This window comes from Loxodonta africana, chromosome 1, assembly GCF_030014295.1.
Source record: "Loxodonta africana isolate mLoxAfr1 chromosome 1, mLoxAfr1.hap2, whole genome shotgun sequence".
NCBI classification, from domain to species: Eukaryota; Metazoa; Chordata; class Mammalia; order Proboscidea; family Elephantidae; genus Loxodonta; species Loxodonta africana.
The window spans coordinates 163,543,273-163,560,593 of record NC_087342.1 but is presented as its reverse complement, the minus strand read 5'-3'; the positions used below and the strand labels follow the sequence as shown (position 1 = coordinate 163,560,593).

The following is a 17,321-nucleotide window of genomic DNA, read 5'->3' as shown; positions in this document are numbered from 1 at the left end:
CGTAATTCAAAGGCATCAATTCTTCTTCGGTCTTCCTTATTCATGGTCCGGCTTTCCCATGCATATGAGGCAATGGAAAATACATGGCTTGGGTCAGGTACACCTTAGTCCTCAAAGTGACATCTTTGGTTTTCAACACTTTAAAGAGGTCTTTTGCAGCAGATTTGTCCAATGCAATATATCGTTTGATTTGACTGCTGCTTCCTATGAGTTGGAATCGACTCGATGGCAACAGGTTTGGTTTTTTGGGAGTTCCATGGACATTGATTATGGATCCAAGTAAAATGAAATCCTTGACAGCTTCAGTATTTTCTCTGTTTATCATGATGTTGCTTATTGGTCCAGTTGGGAGGATTTTTGTTTTCTTTACGTTGAGGTATAATCCATACTGAAGGCTGTAACCTTTGGTCTTCATGAGTAAGTGCTTCAAGTCTTCTTCACTTTCAGCAAGCAAGCTTGTGTAATATGCGTATTGCAGGTTGTTAACGAGTGTTCCTCCAATCCTGATGTCACGTTCTTCTTCATATAGTCCAGCTTCTCAGATTATTTGCTCAGCATACAGATTGAATAAGTATGGTGAAAGAATACAGCCCTGATGCACACTTTTCCTGATTTTAAACCAGGCGGTATCCCCTTGTTCTGTTCAAATGACTGCCTCTTAGCCTATATTCAAGTACCACATGAGCACAATTAAGTGTTCTGGAATTCCCATTCTTCACAATGTTATCCATAATTTGTTGTGACCCACGCAGTTGAATGTGTCAATAAATCACAAGTAAACATCTTTCTGGTATCCTCTGCTTTCAGTCACGATCCATCTGACATCAACAACGATATCCTTCATTCCACATCCTCTTCTGAATTTAGCTTGAATTGCTGGCAGTTCCCTGTTGATGTACTGCCGCAACGGTTTTTGAATTATCTTCAGCAAAATTTTACTTCTGTATGATATTATTCAATAATTTCTGAGTCCTGTTGGATCATCTTTCTTTGGAATGGGCACACATATGGATCTCTTCCAGTCAGTTGGCCAGGTAGCTGTCTTACAAATTTCTTTGCATAGACAAGTGAACACCTCCAGCACTGCATCCGTTTGTTAAAACATCTCAGTTGGTATTCCGTTAATTCCTGGAGGCTTGTTTTTCTGCCAGTGCCATCTCAGTGCAGCTTGGACCACTTCCTTCAGTACCGTCAGTTCTTGGTCATATGCTACCTCCTGAAATTGTTGAATGATGACCAATTCTTTTTGATACAGTTACTCTGTGTATTTCTTCCACCTCCTTTTGATGCTTCCTGGGTCATTCAATATTTTGCCCCTAGAAACCCTTCAGAATTGCAACTGGAGGCTTGGATTTTTTTCTTCAGTTCTTTCAGTTTGAAAAATGCTGGCCATGCTTTTTCCTTTTGGTTTTCTAACTCCAAGTCTTTGTACATTTCATTATAATACTTTACTTTGTCTTCTCGAGCCACCCTTTGAAATCTCCTTTTACTTCATCATTTCTTCCATTCACTTTAGCTGCTCTGTGTTCAAGAGCAAGTTTCAGAGTCTATTCTGAAATCCATTTTGGTCTCTTCTTTCTTTCTTGTCTTTTTAATGACCTTTTGCTTTCTTCATGTATGATGTCCTTGATGTCATTCCACAACTCGTCTGGTCTCTGTTCATATCTATTCTTGAGATGGTCTCTGAATTGAGGTGGGATATACTCAAGGTTGTATTTTGATTCTCTTATCTATCCCAAATTCCCTATTCCCCTACCAGGTCTTCCCTGTGTGTGGATGACCTTACCTTCCACACTACTGACATCAAAACATTCAGCACTGTCCATTCAGTTTTCCTCTTTTCCACTTCAGAATGCTTATACCATCATCGCATCTCTTTCTTGACTCACATCTGACATAGATATGTTCATCTTCCTGTCCAAAGTTGTGTCCAAGCTTTATAGCCATTCTATTTCTCTTCTGTCTTTTTTGGGTTGTTCTTCTATCTTCCAGCAAGCTACATCTCATCTGTTGACTCGGCTAACCCCTCAGACCTCTCTATTTTCTACTTCCCTTCATTGCTAAACCTCCTAAAAGAACCATCTGTGCCTGCTGCCCCTGTTTCTTCCTGCCCACTCCACCATTCCTGGACTGATATGTAATATCCCAGGAAATAAATATTTATTGAATGATGAATTAATTGAGGCTATGCCCCATTATTCTACTAAATATACTCTCCTGAAGGCCAAAAACTCCTAATCATAAATCTAAGTAATTTATCACAGTCCTTATCTTCTTTTCCCTCTCCTGTGGGGAACTCTCTCCTGGCCTCTAGAGCTGCATTCCTAACTCACCTGATGTCAGACAGCAACCTCTCCATCTCCTTCCATGGCTCTTTTCTTCTCTAGATTCTATTTTATCTTATTCATTCAATAATCATTTTCTCCATACCCTGGGATCACATTCTCCTCCAGTTTTTGCCACCTGCTTTGTGCCCAGGATTTCTAAGTTCACAACCCAAGCTCTGTCTGGAGCTTGCTTCTACCGAAACTTCTCATCTGGTTATATACTGTCATCTCAGTTAAAATAATATCTAAGACCAAACTCAGCACCTGCTCTCCATCCCACCTCTCCTCAATAAATTAAAGCCCCACCATTTCTGTTAATTGTAATAAAATTTTAGTTATAGTATACTTTTATAAATGAATACAGTGCTGGAAATCACATTTCCATTCTGCCATGGCTGGAGATGAGACACAGAATTAGGAATCGGCAATCAATTGAAATTGATTCCAACTTAGTAGAAGAAAATCTCATGCACAGAGTCAGCCCCCACCCATTTTCACCTTCACTCAGAATCATCATAGCTTTGGCTGGTAGGCACCTTGCCAAGTGGAACAGTTAAAAGGTTAGAAAGGTTAAATATTTGCTTAATGTTGATGCTAAGCTGCTATAGAACATCCAGGCTTATTTGTCCTCAGTTTACCAAAACAATTTTTTGTTGTTGAGTATCAGAACTCTGTAAAGGACACCGAGATGACTTGGAGAACTCATCCATGATTTCCAGCTCTTACCAAACTCATCCCCGCTCTGAGGAGGAACATATGCCTATTGATTCTTATCTATCAGGAAGACTGCTGTAAAAGATTGTAACACACACAGGGAGCCCATTCTATGGTCAGTCTTACACTAATGTGTCAGTGCAAGCTACCAGGATCCTCAAGCTCATTCACCTGGATTGGATATCCCTGGGACTTAGTCCCTGTCAGATATGGACCTCTGAACAGTAACGTGGGCTTGCCAACTTGAACTAAGAAACGTGCCCACGTCCTCCAGTTTGGGCAGAGCTGCAGGGTCTGTCTTTGGTATTGTCCCCTGGCTTTCTTTTAATGACACACCCCTCCTGATGAACGAGTCTGTCTATCCCATACATCTGCTCTCAACCTTCATGCCCTCCTCCTCGAAGCCCTATAATACCCAGTGCTGAAATAGACAGCAAGAGGGCCAAAGAAAATTCCTGTTTGAAAGGATAGGTTGTTTTGGGGTGTTCTTTTCATCTGATCATAGAAAAACTTTAAAGTAGGCATCTGTTTGTTGAGTACCTACTGTTTTCCGGCCAGTAAAATTAGGTACTTTACATAGTATACTGTCTCATTTTACCTTTATAGCTCTCTTCTAAGGTGGGTATAAATGAGCAACCTTTCTATAAATGAGAAGCCAAGGCTCAGTTAAGTAATTTCCCCAAATTTACATGTAGTAAGTGAGTCAAAATTAGGATTCAAACTTACATCTACCTGACATCAAAGCTTGTGTTTTCTGTCCTGCCCATACTGCCTTTGGTAGATGTGCACTAACTTAGGCAGAATGTTGTTATAATCATTGTAATTAGATTTTTACCAGTACTCCTTCTTCAGTGCGCTATGCTAAGGCTGGAGTTGTAAAGAATGATTTCATATTCTTGTGGTCGAGGAGCTTAGAGTTTAATTGGACAGATGTATAAACAAAGAATCACAATAGGATAATGATGGCATGTGGCAAGAGCAGCAGGAGCATGGGAAAAGAAGTACCTACATCCATGTAGAAGAATCAGGGAGTCTTCACGGAAGTAGCATTAACACTAGACTTGAAAGATGAATAGGAATTTTCCAAGTGGACAAGGTAAAGGCAACAGTATTTATAAAAAGAAAACCTTTGAGAGCACGGGTAAACGTGGGAAAATACCAGTAATTTAGTGTCACTACAGTGGCGCAGTGGTTAAGAGCTCAGCTGCTAACCAAAAGGTGGGCAGTTTGAATCCACCAGCCACTCCTTGGAAACCCCATTGGGCAGTTCTACTCAGTCCTGTAGGGTCACTATGAGTAGGAATCGACTTGATGGCAGTGGGTTTGGGGTCTTTTTGTATACTTAAAGTACACAGGGGAAGATGACCAGAAAGGTAAGCAAGAGCCAGATAGAGCATAGCGTTTTGACTGTCATGCAGAAAAGTTTTAGCTTTTATCTTCTGAAAGTTAAAAGCTAAAAGTGTAAAGCCATTGAAGAAATTTAAGCAGAAGAATGACATGGTCCATTTTACCTTTTTTTAAATGTACTTTAGCAAAAACATAAAGTATAGACTGAAGAAAAGTGAGATGAGAATAAGTCTAAAGAGGGTAATTACAGTGTTCCAGGTGGGAGGCTGTGCGGGCCTGCAGTAAGGCAGTAGCAGTGGAGGCAGAGAGAATGGGACTGAAGAGGGAGTGACTGAGCAGAGAGACGTGGGGCAACATTTGGTTCACCACATTTGGGCAGTCCCAAAACTTTTTACCATCCCAGACTCTTTTTTCAGTATTAAAAAGCAAAATAAATAATCATTTTCAGTTTATGACATGGCTTTGTATTTACTTCATGCAGTAGTTACGTGCATGATTTTTTACATTTTCACATCTGGACAATACAATAAAAAATGTGAAAAAAATTAGGCTAACTCTCATAAATTGTATGAAATCTTTCAACTTCATCATGAAAACTTCAAAGTTGAAACATATGGTTCATCCATCCTGCTCTTCTCCTATGCGAGCTTTTGATCTGGGATTTATTTTCAATCAATTTGTAATGTAAAATCACGAGTAAAGCCTCTGTAATTAGTCCACGTTACGAGTTCTGACATCACCATGCTGCTGCATCAGGTGAGTGATTCACTTCTCATTTCCTTCATTTCCCTTAGCAGGGCTTAAGAGTTTTGACTTGTCCACTAATATTTTTTTATTTTTAAATCTGTGAGTCATGTTCATCATGACATGCTTGTCTCATATACTCCAAAGAAAGGCAAAGTGTGCTGATCAGCTCTGCAGGGAAACAGGAAGAATATAAGTGGGTTTTCCCTAAATGTATAAACATGCACATGTGTACATCTGTACATATCCATATACACAGATACACAGACACATACATAAACTATATCTATTATGGAGCCCTGGAGGCTTGGTGGCTAAGGGATTGGCTGTTAACCAAAAGGTCGGCAGTTGGAATCTACCAGCCACTCCTTGGATACCCTATATGGCAGTTCTACTCTGTCCTGTAGGGTTGCTGTAAGTCACGATGTCGCAGTGGTGATTTTCTATTATACAAACAGTCAGGCTTTATGATGTATGAGTAGCAGACCCATGGATGCTAAAGACCAATTTGACCATTCCATCATATTAATCATGATCCATCTCCCTGTTGTATATATAAAGATACCTTAAACTAGTTTGGGCAGTGTTTAAAATTTTTAAAACAATTTGTTTGTAAATTAAAGAACACAGAATATAGGAAATGCAGAAATTGGAAGGTAAACGCATCTGCCTCAATACTATTAAGAAGTATAGCAAATTGATTTTACTAAACAATATACCTTAAACATTATTTCTGAAAATATACTAAGAGATTTTGGACTTTAGAAATATTTTAGTGTCAGTGAGATCTTTATTATTAAGGTATCATTTTAAACTTTTACTGGGTATACCTAATCTCTCTTAGCATCATCTTTTCATTTCCTGAAACAAGAGAGTACACTCCTAAAACTGTGTAAAGTAGCTGCCTAAGTATCTTGATATTAACTTATGTGTCTTTAAATCAGCATTCTCACAAAATCTGTCTAATTTAATTGAAATAGCTTTGCCTGTGTAAACTTGTCCTTTGTTTAAACAAGATTTCACTGTTTAGTTTTGCCTTAAGCAAATGCAGCCTTTTGTTTGTCCATAAAACATTTGATTAAATGTATAGACTAATATGAATAGCTTCTCGTAATTCCACACATATCACTGGCAGTTGTCCTATTGCTAGTGTGTGGTATGTTGTTTGCATTGAAAACCAGGGCTCTGTCTTTAGCCTACTCTTTGGGGAAAATAAATTTTGGGCAGGAAAATCATCTGTCTTCTTACTGTTATTGACTTTAAATTTGCAAAAGGCTATGTGAGCCTTACTCTTTAAATGCAGCTGCTAATGCTCTGAATTACCTAAGTATTTGCTCTCAGAGAATGCTGAGTTTTTCCCTTTATTTCTGAATACCATTATAATCTGGCCGTCTTTGCTGCCCTGAAGAAAGCTTGGTATCCAGCCCTTTCGAGGAAGTAATGTGCAGTGAATGACACTCAAACGGTAGTTTATTTTCTGGCTTCTGTTTTGACTGATAATTGTTTAGAAATACGCTTGGTTTTATTCATTTTTTGTTAAGGCTAGCATCAGATTCCTAATGGAGAGGGCAAATGCCATAGTATTCTTGTAACATATGCATTTTTGCTGTTCAGGCAATGCTGGATGTGGCTGCCAACCAGGGCTGGCTGGTGACTGCCCTGAATATCACCAACCTGGTTCAGATGGTCGTCCAGGGTCGGTGGTTAAAAGACTCTTCTCTTCTTACACTACCAAACATAGAGCAGCACCATCTTCACCTTTTCAGGTAAGCGTTTTAACGTAGAATGTAATTGGTTTGTCATTTCAAAAAATCTTTTTTTTATTTGTGCAGTCACTTGAATTTCATGTTGTGTCCTAGAATGTTGATTCTTTACAGTGAAAATACCTGTTTCGCAGAGGGAGACATGGCCTAGTGACATCATATTCTTTCCTGGAATTTCATCATCTCTTCCAAGCTGAACCACGATTCGTTTTAACCTCCTCCTCGCTAAATTCCTTTCCATTAGTAACTTCAGATGAGTTTCTGTTTTAACCATGTTCTTTCCTTTATAATATCAGCCTTCATTTAAGGAGATGTTATTAAAGTGCTTTGTGGTCTAAAGCAAAATAAATTGGGGGGATTTGAAATCCATCGTCAAAATAAATTGTGCCTATGCAAAATGTCCAAAACAGGGTAGTTAAATATACCAGCATCTCACAAGATAACCTGTGCTGAAAAGAAGAGTTTATGTTAGCATCAAATCATGTAACCCTTAGGTCCCATAGACATGGCTGCAAATAATTTGGCAAGGAAAAGAATAGTACATAATACGAGCCACGTTAGCAGTGTTTAAATGAAAATGTTTCTTTCACACTAGTGTTTCACACCAATTGAGAGATGTTTTGCAGCCAAAATGTTGATTTACAGTCATATAAACAAGCAAAACAGTCGGGCTGCAGCTTGCCATCATGCGGCCTCTACCTCTTGTCAGCTGGAGGAGGAATGGCAATCATCTGAGACATAGAGGTACAGGCTCCAACAAGAACTGCAGGCACACATGAGGTCTCCTCAGGAAAACCCCTCGCCCTGCCTCAAGTGTACTAGGTACCAGGACATTTGTTGTCATGGTGCTTAAGTCCCCACCATAGTATGCCCCTGAAAACTAAAAGGCACATTCAGAGAGTGAGTCACATGAGCAGCAGGTGACATGGGGGAAAAGACAGATACCTCGTGTGTTTCTGCAGCTCAGTTTCAAAAATCCTTCCAAAATGAACTAAAAGTTATGGGAGTTGGGTTTCAGCAGTACAGCAGACTCATATGGATACTATCCCACTCGGCACGCAGTTCTGTTATGGAAGCTGCTTGAGGCCTGTGAGGCTTCATCCAGTTCTTTGCTGTCACCTTTAATAGTAGTATGTCAGTTATAATTTCAGCTATATTTTTTTCTTGCTACATAAGCAAGAAGTAGAGAGTAAGATTTAGATGACCTACTTCTGACACTACTTGTGCCAAAAGTCTCAAAGATTCCCAAAATGTACTTTTAATTTTATGTTCTCAAGAGTCTATAATTAGAACTTTACTCAAGTAATCATATTGGACCCATTTGCCTGACTACTTTATCCATGTGGAAGAATTAGTGCACGTTAGTGCCTTCCTATAGGTAGACATCCACTGTCAGTGAACCCTAAGTAAATACTGAGCTCACACATGAGTTACACATTTTATGTAGTGATAGCAGTACTGCCTTGGGTTAATGTCTTAGACAATGCTGGCAGATTTTAAAAATGTACAATAATGGCCTTTAAAAGGTTATGTAGTAACCTTAATTTAAAAAAAAAAAATCTATATATAGTTCTAATTATATAAACCCTCATTGTCAGAAAATCTCATTTGTAGTGTGAAAGAAGTATTTATATTGATATTAATGTTATTTCTTAGGAAATGGAAGCCAGTTATTAAGGGCCCACGTGCTGGTTACCGTGGCCCCATTGAGTGCCTTCCCGAACTGATCCACGCCTGTGAAGGGAAAGACCGTGTATTCAGCTCCATTGTTCAAAGTGAGCTACAGCCAGCAAAAGTGAAGCAGGTAAGACCATCTCTTCCATGTTTTCAAGACTCCACTGGTCTGTCTGGATATTATCCCAAGAGTTTTCTAATTTAGAGCATGGGTCTTAGAGTCAGCCTTACCAGTGTTTGAATTCCATGTCTGCCATTTACTAACCATGATTATGAACATGAAAACATAATACCTGCCTCGTGGAGTTCTTGTGAAAAGTAACCAAGATATTATTATGTAAACTGCTTTATATGGTTCATGACATAGAATAAGAGCTCAATAAATGGTATTAAAAATAATGACAGTAATAATAATTAGTAGCAGTATCAGCATTATTGGAAGTTGTTTTTGAATAATGCTATTAAGCCTTTTTTTTTTTTTTTTTATTAAGCCAGCTGAGAAGGGCCTCATGAGCCTATCCAGCACAAGACTGTATTACCAGAGCACTTTTAATCCCTCTCTTCAGAGTACTTTTCCTTTTTTTTATGCTTAGGTGTATCTCATTGCAGTTCCCTTAATTACTTCTTTTGTCCCCCCGCCACCTGCTTTATTAATTGCTTCCCTGTTCTTAGATTCTATTCTTTCAAATGAATTCTTTGTCTACCGTATGACTCATATACCAAAAAAACAAAACCATTGCCATTGAGTCAATTCCGATTTGTAGTGACCCTATAAAACAGAGTAGAACTCTCCCATAGGGTTTCCAAGGAGCAACTGGAGGATTTGAACTGTCAACCTTTTGTTTATTAGTCAATCTCTTTAACCACTGTGCCACCAGGGCTCCATGACTTACATAACCAAAAAAAATAAACTCGTTGCCGTCGAGTCGATTCCGACTCATAGTGACCCTATAGGACAGAGTAGAACTGCCCCATACAGTTTCCAGGGAGTGCCTGGTAGATTCAAACTGCCAACGTTTTGGTTAGCAGCCGTAATTCTTAACCACTATGCTACCAGAGTTTCCATGACTTATATAGGAAGCTAAATTTATGTTGTGAAAACAACATGGGTCATTTCTCTAAGCCATCTTTGGGAAAGCCAAAAATATGAATGAACAATGCCAGAAATATTTGGCATATCTAGACTTTAGGTCTTAAGCAATTTTACCCTAACCATGTCAGAGTAAATGCTCTGGATTTATAGCATAATTAACATACTTATTTGCAAATGCAGGTATTAAAATAGACTTCTAAATCATGTCTTTTTTTTCTAGTGGAACTTATTTTTGAGTGAGACTCGAAAAAAGTGTAACAGGCATTCAAGTCTGATTGTTCAGTTTCTGTTGAACTCAAAGTTGGCACAAAAAGCTACTTAAATATTCATAATACCTACGTTTCTAACTAAATTACCATCAAAATTGTGAATAAAAACAATATATTTAAATCAAAACAAAGCTTCCACTAGCAACAACAGATTTCTAACATAACATACATTGATTTCAAGCCAAGTTTTAGATATGATAAAAAATTAGAACATTGTTATAATTAGTTCAGAGAGAACTCAGAAGTAAACTTACTTAATTTATTTGCATAAATTGCCATTCTGTTATCTTTAAAAGCAAATGCAAATTGGCTCTGTCTGATATGATGATGGTTATTTGGCTCAAAAGTGCTTCAATTTGCAGAGCAATCTGGTGTCGGCTCTGCAGTGAGGCGATCCCAGGTAACATACAAATCCTAAATTATTCCAGAAATTAGTATGTTTAAAGCATCAATTTAAGTGCTAATTGCAGTAGTAATGAGAAAAAGCAGTACGACTGTGAGATTTGCATCTTCTACCCCATCAGTATGCCTGGAACGGCGGCTGACTGGCAGAGGATTTGGCTGCTAATTAAATAATTGTATGCATGGCGGTGCTCTCGCCTGATTCAATAGATGAAGATTAATCCTCAGATAAATATGTTTGGCTGGCATTGAAATGTCTTAGCAGTTTCTTTAAAAATAGCTCATGTTTTATGTACATAAATATATATATACACCCAACAAATATATGTGTATACATTATAGGTTGAGAAATAATAATAAGTGCTACAAACAGGTTACATATATACAAAAGCCAGGTCTGACTTTCAGGGGCATTGTAGAGTAAAATCCCAAGGAGACACTAATAACAGAAAATATTATGTTGGTTCCTAATTTAGTAGTATGGTAGAGTTAAAGAAACATGTTAACTCCTGCATCTTGTGGAGAATGTTACTGTACTGTCTCACAAAATCAAATGCTTTACAGAAATTGTATATTTAAGTATCCTCTCGATCACTTTTGCACTCTGGCCAGTTTTAGAAGAACATTCAGTGGTTTGACTTCTACACTGGTGACTGTTGGTTCTCAACAGGAAATAGGCTATCATTGTTACCTTGAAGCACAGAGTAGGCCGCTCTGTGGCTTGAACATTTCAAGATCTAGTTCCAGACATAATTTCAGATTCTCAAGACAAGTTATAGGATTGGAGTTGGATTGAAAATTTGCATTGGAGTCACTTTTTTTTATTCTTAAGGGGTAGTTTGGTTTATCAGGGCTACTCCCCTTCAGTCAGGTGTACTTAGCAGCACTAAAGTCTTAGCAAACAAGAAGTCAAAGCTTATAAGGAAACCTATGACATATATTTTTTAAAAAAAAAAAAAGAAAGAAAAACCAAAAATAAAGTATTTTTAAAACTTTTTAAAACTAACTTAGACAATTGATAAAATAGCCAACTTATTGAAAATTTTTTTTAACTGATAGCTATTTGCCATACAATTCTAAATCTTAGAAAAGGATAACAATTATTTATCGTAGAACATTGAGTTTACTTTGTTACTCGTTACTTTTCACAGACTTTAGAATTTATTCATTCAACAATGATGAGCACTTAGTATTTGCATACTGATTTCTCACGTATCTTTCAACTTAAAGAGCAAGAATAGAGTTGGTAAAATGTTTTTCACTTCTTTAATATGTGTCATTTTAATTGGTATTCTCAGCACAATAATGCCAAAAATACATATTTTTTCTAGAAGGAACATATATAGGATTCCTTATGACATACAGACATACGGGGTTATGGACATATAGACTTACAGGGTTCCTGATGACATAAAGACATATAGAAATGTTTTTTCTTTCAGAATGATGGAATAAGTTTTGAGTATGGACTGAAAAAATAGCATTTTGTACAATAAGTGGTCATGAATGGTATTTGATTGACATCAACAATTACATCACAATTTTTTTTTAATTGCCTTTATATACCAAAGCAATGCTCTCTGGCTTAGAAGTTACATAAATGGTAAAATAAATGCTGCTCTGAAACAAACCAGCTCAGCAACAAATATTTTTAAACTTGGTATAAGTTTAGGATAGTATAGTGTGTTGTTGTTGTTGTTAGTTACCATCGTGACAGTTCCTACTCATGGTGGCCCCATGTGCGCAAGGTAGAACTAATTCTTAGAGTTTTTGAGGCTGTGGCCTTTCAGAAACAGGTTGCCAGACCGGTCTCTCAAGGCACCTCTGGGTGGGTTCGAACTATCAGTGTTTTGGCTAGTTGAGTGCTTAACTGTTTGCACCACCCAGGGGTACACGCCCAAGTGCGTTGCTAGCAAGTGGAGTCCAACTCATAGCGACCCTATGGGACAGAGTAGAATTACCCCATAGGGTTTTCAAGGAGCTGCTGGTGAATTGGAACTGCTGACCTTTTGGCTAGTAGCCAAGATGTTAACTACTGTGCTACTAGGCCTCCAGGGATACATAGTCAATTAAAAAAAAAAAAACTAAACCCATTGCTGTCAAGTGAACTCTGACTCATGGCATCCCAATGTGTTACCGGGTAGAACTGCTTTATAAGGTTTTCTTGGCTGTAATCTTTAGGAAAACAGATTGCTAAGCCTTTCTTCTGAAGTACCATTGGGTGGGTTTGAACTGCCACCTTTATATTAGTACTCAAGTGCAAACCATTCATGCCACCCAGGGACCTGTATAGTATAGTCAATAGCCACTCAATATCTAGAAGGGATTTGCAATAAAGGGATCATACATTTAGATAGAATAAATCTTTTTAAGTTATTTTTCAAAGGACTTTAAACTAAAAAATTAGAAGCACATTATCTCTACACACACACACACACACACACACACACACACACACACTCACAAATGAATACAACTGGGAAAATCCAAACAAGACCAGTGAATTTTATCAATGTCATTATATACTAGTTGTGATATTGTACTGTAGTTTTTCAAATGCTACCATTGGAGGAAATTGGAAGAATGGTGCATAGGATCTCTCTGTATTATTTCTTACAACTTTGTATGAATATAGAATTATCTCAAAATTTAAAAGTTCATTGTTTTAAAAGGTACACTTTCTTAATTGGTCATTGCATTTCACACTAAACATCCCTCTATTACTTTTCCTTTCTTTTTTTTTATTCAGGCATGGAATTTCTTATCTCGCTTGCCAGTGATAGATGTCAGCTTGAGTATTAAAGGCTGGTGGAATGACTCAGATGAAGGACAGAATGAAATATCTATCCCAACTCTGGTTTCAGACAAACGAGATGACAACAAATGGATCAGATTGCATGCTGACCAAGAGTATGTGCTTCAAGTCAGTTTGCAGAAAGTCCACATTGGGTTCCACAAGGTAGAGTGTTTGGTTTCCATTCTCACATACTTCACACCAGATACCAGCATGCGCCACCACACATATCTTTTATATTACTCATGTGTCCGTGTCATTCATGAATCCTGCTTTCTCAACTGGCCTTAAGCAGCAAAAGTCAGTCTTTTGACATTAGTCAGTTCTCCTCATGTGCCATTTGTCCACCCCAAAATCTCCAACTCACATAATAAAATATCACTTCAAGTACTGTTCTCAAAGTCTGATCTACAGACTCAGTGCAGCAGAATTTCCTGGAGTGCCTTTTAAAGTACAGATCCCTTGGCCCCACTCCAGACTGCCTAGATCAGAATCTCAGGGAGAGGGATCTCAAAAGCTGTACTTTTATCCAGCACCCAAAATCATTTTTAAGGACATTTAAGTTTGAGAAGCACTGCCCTAGAGGCTACACTGGGCTAGATTTAGATGAGATCGAAGCATTAGCACTTTGTCAGTTTTATGAATTTGAATAAGTCGCTAAGCTTTTCTGAGCCTCAGTTGCCACATCTGCCTGCTTCTGTCATAATGCATCTGAAAGAGCTCTGTCAATGTTGCTGCAGGCCAAAAATGTACAGTATTTGTATTTTAGATTACTGTGGCCTTTTCTGTTGCCTCTGACACTAAAATTTATTATTTGATCCTCTAAGAACATGAGTACACAGCATGTGGCAGATTGGTGTTTTGGCACTATGGCAACTGAAATAAGAAAATCTGTCTTCTTTTTTGCCCACCAAATTCGAGAGCTTTTCCATATCTAGAATAAACCCTTATACTGAGGTTGTAGTTCATTTGTATTGTTCCCTCTGTTTTCACACACAAAATGGTTAGCAACTCTATTACCATGATGTCCTTTCAGAACTGTTTCTCCAGGCCCCAGTTCATTTGATTTCTACTTATAGCCTTTAATATAAACATTTTTAGGTGACTTAAACTTAATATATTACAGGAGCCCTGGTGGCACAGTGGTTAAGAGCTCGGCTGCTAACCAAAAGGTCAGCAGTTTAAATCTACCAGCCACTCCTTAGAAACCCTGTAGGGAAGTTGTCCTCCATCCTGTAGGGCCACTATGAGCCAGAATCCACTGGACAGCAGTGAGTTTGGTTTTTAATGTATTACAACTTAACAAAAAAAAATAATGAAAATCATAAAGACAAAACCATGGGGAAGAATTTTTTTTTAACCTTAATATTACTACTTAAAAATTAGGTTTAATTATACTAAAAAAAAACTCCAGATTTTGTTTCTGAATGCTATAAGAAGACATTGTTCTCTGACCTCTCTTTTAACATACCTTAAGTGAAAACTCTCCTTCTAGAATATTGAGTGAAGGGTAATTAAAAGCATGTCATCATTAGTACATTTTATTCCACAAAGTTATTGTCTTAAAGAATCACTAGAATAAACTTGGATTGTGGTGATTAATATATTTTACAATTGCTTGGCTTACATTTTCTATTCCTCAGAGAAAGGATTTTTTAATATAGCATACTCGGATTTTTTTTTTTTACTATCTTTTATTCTTGGGGCGGGGAGGTATTTATATGATGTAGCATGCATTATTCTCTCAGGTCAGGAATCCCTGGGTGGTGCGAACAATTAAGCTCTCAACTACTAGTCAAAAGATTTAGCTGTTTGAACCCACCCAGAGGTGCCTCAGGAGACAGGGCTGGCAGTCTGCTTTCAAAAGGTCACAGCCTTGAAAACCCTACAGAGCAGTTCTACTCTGTACACATGGGGTCACCATGAGTCAGAATCAACTTGATGGCAACTAACAACAATAACATCTGAAGTCCACAGTCTAGTCTTGATTGGCTTTTTTCCCCTAAGCATGACTTCCTTGTGAATAAGGCTTTGGAAAATTTGGTTAATATTCTTGTATCTTAATTTATTCATCTACAAATGGGATATCATTTATAAGAATAGCATAAAAATTTCCTAATTTAGATGTCAAGATTCAGGACTTTCTAATCTTACTGAGCGAAGTATTCTGGGGGTTATAGCCATAAAAGTAGCGTCTATAATGTGATTTAAGAGTCTTGAAGAAAGGCAGATAATATCATATCAAAGACATCAAACCAGAAGGCAAGCAAATTAAAAACATCCCAAATAGAGATGCTGAACCCTATAGATTTATGGCCTTCAAGTAAGATAAGGTATACAACCAAGTGGTCTAGATAGTACTGATGCTTTTTTTTTTTTTAATCTGGTTTACAGGGAAAGCAAGAAAGCTCTGCAGTTACCCCTCGATTTCCCAAATTAAAAGATGAAGGATGGTTTTTGATATTAGGAGAAGTGGATAAGAGAGAACTTATTGCTTTGAAAAGAGCAGGATACGTTCGAAATCATCATGTTACTTCCATTTCTTTTTATGCCCCTGAATTACCTGGAAGGTAAGCAGAATCTCATCACCAAAGTTTGGAAAAAAATTAAACATGACTGTGATTAGAAAGGTGGCATTTCATTTTTGTTTTTATATTTTAGGTATATCTACACACTGTATCTCATGAGTGACTGCTACCTTGGCCTGGACCAGCAGTATGACATTTATCTCAATATCGTACCAGCAAGCATTTCCACACAGGTCAACACAGAGGTCTCCGATGCCTTGACTGAGCTGGCAGTAAAGTAACCTGCCCTGAACAATCCATTTGAAAGACATGGTTATGAAGTCTGACTGTTCAGTCATCTAGACAAAGTCGAATTACTTGATGTTTGCCTTGTGGAATCAACTTCTAACCTCAAGACACCCAGGAAATTGACAGCGGCTACAGTATTGACACCAGCAACACAAAGTTAGCTGCAATGGCCTGATAGCAGATGTTGCCTTTTATAAGGCCATTTTCATGGGTTTCTTGAGCATGTAAAATGAGTAAGCATGTAGGGGAATCATTTGATGCATTTCTGAGAAAATATTTAGGAATTATTCAGTATTTCACATCTTATAATGTACTGTTTACATGACTACTGGTTTCTTTTATTCTAAAGAAACTACATTGAGGCATGACAGTTTTAGGATTTGTTCTAACAAATTTCTAACTCTGCAGCAAAAATATATAGGATAAATCTATACAGTGACACAGTATGACTTGCTAGCAAAATGTATATTTTGATCTGTTTGCACATTGAAGCAGTTTCAAGAATTTCTTATGGTCATAAATGTTAATAAAATGTGATGTAAAATTATAGAGCCCAATGATGATAAAAAGAAAACAGAATATACTGATCTTAGAAAATGTAGATACTGTAACTGGTGGAAATAAAATGTTTAGGATGCCACTTTGAGACGAGTAGACCCAATTATTTATTCTGCTTCTTTCCATTTCCATCCCCTCTCACTCTTCTATTCCTTTTTTCTCTCCCTTCTCCTCCAAGACCTCACTTCCACTGCCTTTCTGGTATATTTACACAGGAGGAATTTGCATTCTAATTCATGTTATAATATGTTTAAACCACCTGGGACACTTCTTTGTCTTTATGCTGTCCAGGATGGGTCTGAGACAAACAGAAAATTTTCTACACCTACAGGTAGGTTTTTACCTGTGATAAAGGAAATTCTCACTGTTCAAACAATTTCCATCTTGGAAAATACTTTTTTTCTAACCTAAAAATTCGTTAAAATTTAATGTCCATATGATATATATACCTACTGTTGGAATGAAATTCTGTCTCTGCAATGTAATTTGAGACATTCCTGGCCCTGAGGTCAATTATGCATTGATAATTACTGGTGATTGGAATGCGAAAGTTGGAAACAAAGAAGAAGGATCAGTAGTTGGAAAATATGGCCTTGGTGATAGAAACAGTGCTGGAGATCGAATGATAGAATTTTGCAAGACCAACGAATTCTTCATTGCAAATACCTTCTTTCATCAACATAAACGGCGACTATACACATGGACCTCGCCAGATGGAACACACAGAAATCAAATTGACTACCTCTGTGGAAAAAGACGATGGAAAGCTAAACATCATCAGTCAGAACAAGGCCAGGGGCCGACTGTGGAACAGACCATC

The 17,321-nt window shown here is 37.7% G+C and overlaps 1 protein-coding gene across 5 annotated transcripts in view; it reads left to right on the top strand.

The window, feature by feature from the left end:
- ASCC3 (activating signal cointegrator 1 complex subunit 3) overlaps positions 1–16,589 on the top strand; it is a 412,820-nt gene extending 396,231 nt beyond the window's left edge. For all 5 annotated transcript variants that reach the window (XM_064289237.1, XM_064289246.1, XM_064289242.1 and 2 more), the window contains 5 exons: positions 6,747–6,898; positions 8,552–8,699; positions 13,083–13,292; positions 15,522–15,697; positions 15,789–16,589. In XM_064289237.1, coding sequence (XP_064145307.1) covers positions 6,747–6,898; positions 8,552–8,699; positions 13,083–13,292; positions 15,522–15,697; positions 15,789–15,936 — 834 coding nt within the window. In that variant the 3' untranslated portion in view covers positions 15,937–16,589. The remainder of the gene's footprint in view (positions 1–6,746; positions 6,899–8,551; positions 8,700–13,082; positions 13,293–15,521; positions 15,698–15,788) is intronic.
- Positions 16,590–17,321: the final 732 nt, after the last annotated feature.